At 37.7% G+C, this 11212-nt stretch overlaps 2 protein-coding genes across 2 annotated transcripts; both read right to left on the reverse strand.

Annotated features, from left to right (window-relative positions):
- Nucleotides 1-6916: 6916 nt before the first annotated feature.
- LOC128128963 (uncharacterized) lies at nt 6917-9374 on the reverse strand. Its single transcript, XM_052767695.1, has 4 exons — nt 7583-9374; nt 7387-7505; nt 7153-7291; nt 6917-7104 (listed from the first exon to the last, which is right to left on the reverse strand). Exons 1-4 carry the CDS (start codon nt 8241-8243, stop codon nt 6917-6919), a joined length of 1107 nt encoding a protein of 368 aa, XP_052623655.1. The 5' UTR covers nt 8244-9374.
- Nucleotides 8385-9467, reverse strand: LOC111909756 (uncharacterized). Its single transcript, XM_023905562.2, has one exon. It carries the CDS (start codon nt 9465-9467, stop codon nt 8385-8387), a length of 1083 nt encoding a protein of 360 aa, XP_023761330.2.
- Between the last annotated feature and the right edge of the window lie 1745 nt (nt 9468-11212).

Raw genomic sequence — 11212 nt, forward strand, 5'->3', positions numbered from 1 at the left:
GTGATAGTAGCAGTAGGGGTGAAATAGTCCCCGAGGGTCGGTTGTTAGGACTGACGGGTAGGTCAGCACCCCAGAATGGCTTGACATGGGTAGGTCAGCACCCCATAATGGCTTGACACAGGTAGGTCGGCACCCCAGAACGGCTGCACCGGGTAGGTCGGCACCCCAGAATGGCCGTACCTGTAACACCGTAAATTTCAAAATAATTTTTCACAATTTATAAAAACATTTCTCATTAGCTTTTCATAAAAACATAAAGTTTGATTCCCAATTCACATTATACAAAATCCCAAGATCATATGTATATCAAAATCCCATGCGTGTGTACAGATCAAGCCGGCGCCTTCCCACGGTCATCGCTAGTACCTGAAACAACAACACTAACACTGTAAGCACAAAGCTTAGTGAGTTCCCCAAAATACCACACACATAACATATATTAGCCACTCGAGGCTATAACTCTATGGGTCCGTGCACCCAAGCTCTGTGAACCCTCAGGTTCTAACTCTAGGAACCTTCCGGTTCCAACTCTATAAACATGCACAGCATAAATCACATAGACATCATGCAGTACAACACATAGCATACACAAAACATACATACTCTGACACATAACTCTGATTACCTACTCAAGGTAAAGTATAGTGAGAAGACTCACCTCGCGTATCTCGATAACTCACGACTCCTGGAATCACTCGTGCTCGATCCTCCGAGCTATAATCCTCCTATAACATCATATGACTCTAATTAACACTTTTACCACTAAGGTTGACTACCCCTATTAAGTCAACACTGGTCAACTCTAGTTAACGGTCAACGGTCAACTTTGACCAGACTCGGCGAGTGCTCTAGGGCGACTCGGCGAGTCTAAGCGTTTTCACCAACTCTCTAGGATTCCCTTTTTGACACGTCGAGTATTCCCCTAACTCGACGAGTTCCACCTGGTAAGAACCGCGGGGCCACCCCGACTCAACTCGCCGAGTCTCAAGAACAACTCGGCGAGTTCCAGTTCGACTCAGTCCACCTGTCAACTTCTAACTCGCCCTGACTCACTAAGTCAACTCATAACTCGGCTGGACCACTCACCGAGTGATCAAGGACAATGTTCATGCTACTCGCCGAGTCTGTTCTTCAGACTCGGCGAGTCCATGCCATGCATCAACTCAAACTTGCTTCTGAGGTCAGATCCGCTCCAACAACTCATAGATCTGGCCCTCCTAAGCTAATTCATCACGTAAAGTCCATAACTTGGTGCTCATAACACACCCCATGACTCATAAATGGTGTTTTGGCCTTAAGCACAATGACCCCAATCCAAAACCCTCATAGATTCATAAAAAGCTTGGGCAAAGGGACACTCTGGACCTCCAAAGGTCCAGATCTATAACTTAACTCACTTAAGGGACCAAGGAAGCACTAGATCTAACCACAAAAGGGCTCAATAAGCCCTAAATCAATATAAACCTCAACATAACAGAAATAGCTCGAAGATAATACCTCAAATGAGATGTTCTGGACCTCAAACCTTCAGGAAGTGGCTCCTCTTGCTTTCCCTTAGCTAATTCTTCCTTTCCCTTGCAAAATGATACCTCCAAGGTCAAAATGGCTTCCTACTTTGCTCCAAACGCTCACACTTGCTAGGGTTTCAATCAAGGGATTGGTGAGCACAAATGACGGCCTAAAGGCCCTTTAAATAGGTCCCAAACCCGAGAAATTAGGGTTTCATTAAACAGCACAAACTCGCCGAGTCCATACCTTGGACTCGCCGAGTCCAGGCGCGAACCCGCGTCCAGAACCGCGATCCTACTCGGCGAGTCTGAGCTCCAACTCGCCGAGTCCTCTCACAAAACACCAAAAACATAATCATAAAAGATACCTGGAAATCCGGGCTGTTACAGTACCGGGTAGGTCGGGCACCCCAGAACTGCCCGACAGTATGTATGCTATGTGATTGTGTGGTATGTGGTATGATGGAGGAAGTCACTAAGATTTGTGCTTACGGTTTTAGTTTTGGTTTCAGGTACTTCTTTTTCAAAGGAAAGGAGTCGGCTCGATCATAGCGCATCACACTATGTTTTCCGCACATGAGATCCTTGGGATTTACGCTCTGATATGGTTTTATGATCCTATGTTTTAGATTACTGACACTTGGGTTTTGACATGAGATGTTATTATCAATGTTTTTATACTGATGGTTTTATGTAATAACATAATTAAAATGAAATTTTTGGCCTGTATTTTTGGGATGTTACAAGTTGGTATCAGAGTCTTGGTTTGAGGGATTCGGGCACACTCCCGGGTGTGTCTGAACTCAAACTAAGGACTTGGTATGAAAATTTTCCAAAGTAAAACCCTTTTATAAAAAGAAGTGAAAAGAAATTGAGAAAGGAACAGAACTTTGAAAAGAACAAAGTGTGTGATGCGTGCAATCAGCCAAGCTCAAATAAGTTTTCCCCAAGATACCCATACGTGTTATGTTATGATATGATATGCTTATGAGAACTACATGCTAGATTAGGACTAAGGATCTAGCATGATGCCTTATATGCCTATTATATGTGCTTGTAGACTTGCATGCTAATACTGATGAGTCAGTGATAGGATATCTTGTTTAGGTTATGCCTGATTGTATGAGCCTTTGAATTGCATGTACAGATTCCTAATTGGAGGATAGAATGATTTGATTGGAATATGATGTTTAGATTTTCCATTGTCTGAATGTTGTTTGCTTTGTGCTTTGTGGGACTCTTAGTAATGTGATCTAACTATTAAGTGAATATGCTAAGTCACATGTGGCACAGGCTGGATAAACTCAGAGTGATAAATTTGACCCTATTGCGTAGCTCTCGTTTGAGTCTAACCGTTCTAGTGATGATCCTTTTACTCGAAGGTTTCTCACCCCAAAACCGGAACGGCGGAAACGTTCTGGGCTGAATGACGTCATGTCAAGTATCACAACATATGCAGTATAGTAATCAAAGTACAACAACCATTGCATTAATAGTAGTAGTTTTACATAAGTTACATTCTATAGAGACATCAAAGTAATGCAGAAACTAGTATAGTTGCAGCTCGGTTCTAGGCTGGCTTCACAAAAGCTCCCGGGTGTACCTGTCTATTGCTGACCTGAGAATACAAGTTATTTTGAAAGTGAATATCATCATTTTTATAAATGTTGGTGAGTTCATAAGTATTTAGTGTCATTTGTGTAAGTAAGCATTTTATTCAAAATAACTTTATGAAAAGTAGTAGTTTAGAATCTACGGTGTATTAGCGTCCTTTCCAGAAAATCCTATATTTACTAAATAAAAGCAGTCTTCTACCAAGACTCGACAGAGTTATGTTTTAAAGAGTAATTTTCCCTTATATACTATCATTACCAAAATACGGTATTTGACTTTAAAGAAAGTAGGAGAATATCACTAGTAAAATACTAGGGGAAAATAACATATGCCTTAGCAGAAATACTGCTGACTAAGGCAAAAGAAATCATAGACTCTAGGAGAGTATCGAATGAATGATACGCCTGGATCAGTCTAACAAAAGGAAACACAGACCCCAGACGGTATCAAATGTACGATACGGCTAGCAAGGTCTAAAACAAGAATCACAGACCCCAGACAGTATCAAATGAATGATACAGCTAGCAAGGTCTAAAATAAAGAAACACAGACCCCAGACAGTATCAAATGAACGATACAGCTAACAACGTCTAAAACAAAGAAACACAGAACCTAGACAGTATCAAATGAATGATACCGCTAGCAAGGTATAAAACAAATGGTAATCCTAAGTGGGTTGTTTCAAGAATACAATGTTAATTCTCGTTACCATAAGGCCATGAATTATAAGGTAAACATGGAGATACTCGTAACCATACTGATTGACACTAGAGTACTTGACGCCCTGCAAGCATCAGAATAAATGTGACATTTGTCACCCCTTGGCTTGGTAGGCCGAGGACTGTAGCTACCAGTCAGGGTGCGGGAGTGTCAGTCCCGTACAGATCTATACACACAATGCCCGCTCTCCCTCCAGGAGACTCTGGTTACCAACTTGACGACGGGGAGATCCGTGTCTTGAAGATGCATCTCTCATTTTGAATTCTATTGTAAGTACTGGAATAACGATATAGACTCACGAATGAACTGACTTCTTTGGAATTCTCTGAACTAGAAAGGGTGATTAGAGTCTCCTAACTATTCATATAATAGTTACTAGTGTCTCTGATCTATGAATGATGAATGAAAGGATGCCCTTGCTACCCAAGGGAAATGAACTGGTCGATGTAAACCTTTATGTCCATACATGTATACATGATATATAACTAATGTTTAAACGACATTCGGACGGATGTCCGATACCCACCAGACCACATCCCAACGAGGAAAAGGAAATAGGGCGAACTAGCCTTCCTAAGTCTTTTAAACATCATTTATATAACTATACAACTACAGGCATGCATTTAACGAAGTAGAAGCATAGAAGCATAGAAGAAAACCTTGGTAAAACCTTTGGAAAACCTTTAAAAATAAGAATTTACGACTTGATATCGTTATGTAAAACAAGCTTTGAAAACCATTCATAAACACGTTTTGAATATAATTTAATAAAACAATATAAATAAAGAAAACCTTTGTTTAAAACACTGTTGTAACTGGTTTTGAAGTAAAACATACGGCGTGAGAGACAATTTGAGAAAAGATTTAAACAAGTAAAGACGTTTTGGACAACCATCTCTAATACTATACTTGGTAAAACAGCTGAAAGTGTGATAAATCCTTTTGTGTTACACCCCAAAACCATGAACGACGGAAACGTTCTGGGGCGGAGGACGCCATGTACAGTATCACAACAATGAAAAGTATTAAACAAGCAACAACATCATCCATTGCATTATTAATATAATTTTAATACAAGTGTGTTCTGTCAAATTACGATAAACACTAAATCATAAATCAAAATGAAAGATGCGTCTTGAACGAGCACCATCTTCCCTGAACCTTGCATCGGTACCTGTCTATGGTTGACCTGAGGATACAAGTTATTTTGAAAGAGAGTATCAACTTTAAAGCTGATGAGATCATAAGTATTTAAGTGTCTAAATTTGTATGTAAGTATTTGTATGTATATGAACTGTAAGTATTTGTATGTATATGAACTGTAAGTATTTGTATGTATATGAACTGTAAGAATGTGTATGTATATGAACATCTTAGAAAACCCTATGTTTCCTACTAATTGTATCCTTCTACCAAGGCATCTAGTATCCGTGTGTGTGTCTCTTGTAAGAGTTTGTATTTTCCCAAATCCAACTATCATTATCCAAAATATATCTTCTACATTACTGTGCATCGTGTGAATGTTCACGAAGTGAATGTTATGGGAAAAAGAAATAGTACTATGGTGTAGTATCGAATAACTACAACCATACTAACTACCTTAAGTCTATTGTAATCTTGTAAGTACTGTAGTATTTGTAATAAGTGACTACTTCTGTACTCCTATTGCCTTATTTGAGGGATAAGGCCTAATGTGATGGCTAGATCCCAGGCTAAACGCTCCCTTGTCAAAGAGATTTTGGGACCTACACACGACCCCTGCATGTATGCAAGTCGTGAACATCCACATTACTATGATCATGTATACCCGATGTAACTATCACAATGCATTGTGATTCATCGGTATAGTTAGATCCTGAACTTGTTCTATGCTATACACCTAGTGATGTCTGTCCTATTATCGTATATGTAAACGCACTCATGTAAACGTATATATGTAAACGTACTCATGTAAGCGTCATCATGTAAACATATCTATGTAATAATATAGTAATGTACTGTAATGTTCTGCGTGTGCTAGCTGTAACGTGTGTTCTCTCTCTGTGTAGCATGTATAGTAATGTACTGTGTGTACTAGCTGTAATGAGTGTTCTCTCTCTATCTAGCAAGTATTGAGTCATGAATGAACTGACTCATTGTATGATATCACATTCTGGTAATAGTTCTAGTATCTTCCTAAACTACCCATATGGTAGCTTACTAGTAATGTAACTGGTACGTATGAACATAGACGTATACCCTTGCTACCCAAGGGTATTGAATGAACTGGGAGAACCCTTATGACTATATATGTACACATGATATATAACTAATATTTAAACGACCTTCGGACGGATACCCGATGTCCCACCAGACCACATCTCAAGCGCGAAAAGGAAATAGGGTGAATAGCTTTCCTAAGTCCTTTAAACATTTCTTATATAACTATACATATATAGGCATGCAATTGACAATATAAAATCATAAAAAAAGAAGTTTTGTAAAACCTTTTGAACATGATTTCTATCTAAGAAAAGATCGGCTTGATGTCAATCTATAAAACGGGTTGAAAGCATGGGTTTGATAAAACAGTTTCAGTATAAAGAAACATTTGTTTGAAACACCATTGTAAATGAGTTTGAAATGAAACATACAGAGTAAAATGAACAGTTTAACAAGGAGTTTTAAACATATAAAATGTTTATGAAAATCATTTCAAGGAAACTGTTTGGTAAAACGACTATTGAGTAGTAAATCATTTGAATGCTGCTCATTAATCACATGTGATTGATATAATAACTAGCATGATTCTACTTGTATCCCCCCCAAGGTTGGAGAACTCGCTACTCGGTACCTGCTCGACCGAGGGGGGAGTAGCGAGTACTCGGATTACTCGGGGAGTACTCGGATACGGTAAATCATGTAGAAAAATATTTTAAATGAAATTATACATGTCAAAGATCATAATTTAAAATACTAGTTAATGTAAATTCATTACAAAATTAGGTGAATACCAACAAAAGATACATTTTCAAATGTTAAATTGTTTCAAAAATAGACACCATTCTTTAATATTATATATTTAGATTAATCATTTAATCTTCCTCTTCCAATGTAGCTCCGATTTGTTCGTTGATGTTAACTCCATCCGATTCATATTCAACATCTTCATTTAGTTCTTCCTCATCCTCCGACACAAATTCTTCCTCATCAAGTTCTCTCAATCTAGAACTTCTACGATTTTGTAAAAACTCCTCGTCACCCATAGCTTCATCGGGCTCAACTTCATCCAACAATACATCATTTTCGACAATTCATTCTTGAGCCTCACTTGCATCTTTTGCTAAAAGTACTTCCATATCCTTAGTCTTCCTTTTCTTGTTATTTTCCATCAAATTTGCATTAAATTGAACAAAAACAAGATTGTTCAATTTAGACGTCTCTAATCTATTTCTTTTCTTTGTATGTACCTACAAAATTAAATAAGCAAAAAAAAGTTTGATAAATATACAAGTTTTGAATAAACTACTTAAAAATGATAATTAAAATTTAGTAAACTACCAACCCCTTCAAAAGTGCTCCAATTTCTTTCACACCCCGAAGAACTAGTTGTTAAAGAAAGTATCCTTGTAGCAATCTTTCTCAATTGTGGAGTTGAGGCACCATAAGCTACCCACCAATTCGCTACAAGTTGAAAAAAAACATTGTTAAATTTATTATTTTTGAAATTTATAAAATAAATACAATTTAAAATATATTACCCGGATCAAATTTGTCGTTGTTCACCTCACATCCTTTAATTGCAATTTCTCGACTAAATTTTTCTTGTTTACCCATGTAAACCGGCAACTCAACCATCACAATATGGTTTTGCAAAGAATGATCTCCCGGATATATTGTATCGACAAAATCAACAATCGCATCGGTCACATCAATATCATTTTGGATCTCCGGATTCTTATAAAGATAATATGGATTTAAAAGGTAAGCCGTCAAATGTAGGGGTGTATCAAGCCTACCTTTCATCTTTTTCGAAATGATATCCATAATAGGCTCATACGCTTTTTTATTTTTTCCCAAAGCATTAATAATTTCTTGTTTCGCATTTTGAATCTCACCATATACAAAACCCATTGATGGCTTTCGATCCGCATCAACCATCCGAAGAACTTTGACCAAAGGGGCAAAAACCTTTAAACATAATGCTATACCGGTCCAAAATGTGGCATTTACCACCGTGTCATATGCGGCTTTCCCTTTAACGGTGTTGCTAAGTCTACATGATTCCCATTCATCGCTTGTAAACATTTGTTTTAGTTGGGCCTTTTTATCGGCCAAACTTTGCAAAGTAAGAAATGCGGAAGCAAATCTCGTGACTCCCGGTCGCACAATATCTCTTTTCTTGGTAAAGTGTCTCATCATGGCCAAAGTTTTATGATGAGCATAAATAAACACCGTGAGTGTTTTTGCATGGTTGAGAATTTTCTTATACCTAGGTAGCCCACCAATACCTTTTAAAATAAATAAAACGTTAATAATATTATTCAAAATTAATAAAAAACACTAAATTATAAAATTAGCACAATTAAAATTAATACCTTCAAGCATAAGATTGAGGGTATGTGTTGCACAAGATGTCCAAAAAATAGTTGGTCTTTTTTCCTTTAACAACTTGGCCGCTCCCATATTATTTGATGCATTGTCGGTCACAATTTGTACCACATTCTCGGGGCCAACTTCTTTGATGCAACTTTCAACATACTCATGTATGTGTTCACTTGTGTGAGCTTCATCCGATGATTCTTTAGATGACAAAAAAACAGTCCCCATCTTTGAATTAACACATAAGTTCATGATGCTCCTTCTCTTTCTATCGGACCATGCGTCCGTCATTATTGAGCATCCATTAGATTTCCATTCATCTTTGTACGGTGTCAACAAATTTATTGTTCTTTCTACTTCTTTCTTTAAATATGTTTCTCCCATCTCATATCTAGTTGGAGGTGGTGCCCCACGTCCAAATTGGCCAACCGCCTCCAACATAATTTTGAAGCTATCCTTTTCAAAGGCATGAAAAGGAATGGCACATTCATAGGCCCATCTACAAATATATTCTTTCACACGAACCATGTGTTCCTTACGAATAGCATTTGACATATTTTCTTGTTTTCTCTTTCCCATTTTTGAAACATCTTGGGGGTTGATGGTGTTTGGAAACCGATCCATAGGCCCAAAAGAACGTTTAGCCTTCATAGAGCCAAATGAATCTTCCATCAAATCATCATCGATGGTAATGGTTTCATTCTCACTACTTCTAATATTCACTTGTGCTCTTAAAGACTCATTTTCATCTACCTTCCCCTTCTTTTTATTTCGGTTATCAAGAAGAGCATCTCTACATTTTATTTGGTCATTTTTTGTGGCCTTTGGGCATGAAGAAACATTTCCCTTAATTTGTGCAATATGTTGTTTTAGTCTATTGATTCCCCCGCCCATCTCTTTATTACATAAAATGCATTTCACTCGCTCCAGTTTCTTGGGATTCACACACAATGCATATTCCCATCCAGGATCATTTGATTTGCGTTTAAGATTCTCTTGAGCTGCAGTTGATCCCGTAGACAGGGTTGTTGTGGTTGATGTCATTACTTCGGTTAGAAATATATCTAACACAAAGTGAGTTAGTGAGTCTAAAACACACGCATTGTTTCAGAAAACAAAATAATATCATATTGTCAAACAAAGTGATAAAACAAAATAACATACAATCATATTACATACACACCATAACAGTAAGTGATAAAACAGAATAATACCAATTACACATTTACACTGCTACACAGCAAGATAGATGAAATATTCTATTACACAGAAAGTGATACACAGAAAGTGATAAAACAAAATAATATACAACTAATATAAGTCTTGTACACAGAAAACAGGGAAAAAATACATACAAACTGAAACTGTGAAATACATACACACCATAATAGTAAAATACGAAATACACTGCCACTTGTAGAGAAATCACGAAATACACTAAATTACTAAATACATACACACCATAACAGTAATGATTTTCACGAAATAAGTACACTGATACACAAAAACCGACAATCTTAACTCTTAATGTAAAAATGAGAAACAGGGAGAGAGTTCTTGATGTAATACACTAATACACAGCAAGATAGATGAAATACATTAACAGTAGGAGTGTAGGACATTATAGGAGTTCTTGATGAAGAAATCTGAAATCCACATCGAGATAGAATAACACTGTAACAGTAGATATAGAAATCCAAAATCGGGTTCTTGAAGAAACAGGAAAAATGAGAAACATGGATAGATACACAAACTTAAATACAAAAAAAAATGAGTTCTTGAAGAAGAAATCAAATCATCAACACAGCGACATACAGTGAGAGTAGGAGAGAAAGAACCTCGATCGCGATTCACGACTTAGGTTGAAATCAATCACGACGCAGGAAGAGTGGAAGTCAGGAACACAACATCGATATTCATTGACTGGTATCGCTATTCGCTGGTAGCCTGGTGCCCTGGTATCATCACGATTCACGATTCGAAGAGAAAGACGAGAGAGGATCGGTCGTAGTTGTAGAAAAGATGGGGGGGAACCAATTTTGGAATGCCGCTTGTTTTTTGGGGTTTAGGGTTATTTTTCTTAAAGTCAAATATAAGTTTTATTGGGTTGTCAATTTTTGCCCTCGTTGACCGACTTTGAATTTATTGACTGAGTTTGACTTGTTGACCGAGTATCCCGAGTTGGAGCGAGGTTGACCGAGTTGGAGCGAGGTTGACCGAGTTTTGACCGAGTTTTGACCGACTTTTACTCAATCCGATTTTTTTGGCCGATTCGACACTTCTCGCCTCAGTAGATGCCCGATTCCGAGTACTCGGCCGAGTACTCGGCCGAGTAATCCGATTTTTTCAACACTGATCCCCCCCATAAAACATTTAAAAACATTTAAAACATTGATTAAGGGGTATGAACTCACCTGTAGTGAGTGGTACTGATGAAGTGAAGAGGTAGGAGTGCTAGGTGTCAAGTGAAGTCTTGAACACACTCTATGATCCTAGTTAACATATAATATCACATATATGTATCAAATTAGTCTATCAACAACTAATAAAAAAGTCAAGACACCCTAGGACATGCTAAACACCTTTATCAAGTGTTATTAGCCTCTAGGATTGCATCTAAGGGAAAAGCTATTGTGCGTAGGGTTCAAGGAAAACTCCATAATGAAGTTCACGGCCCTAATGTCACTAACAAATGAGTTTACGGTCGTAAACTCATGAGTTTACGGCCGTAAGTTCATACTTACATGACCATTTGATGCTTGATGCTCTAAAAGACCCTAAGAAGCATT

Source organism: Lactuca sativa, chromosome 9, assembly GCF_002870075.4.
Source record: "Lactuca sativa cultivar Salinas chromosome 9, Lsat_Salinas_v11, whole genome shotgun sequence".
NCBI lineage: Eukaryota > Viridiplantae > Streptophyta > Magnoliopsida > Asterales > Asteraceae > Lactuca > Lactuca sativa.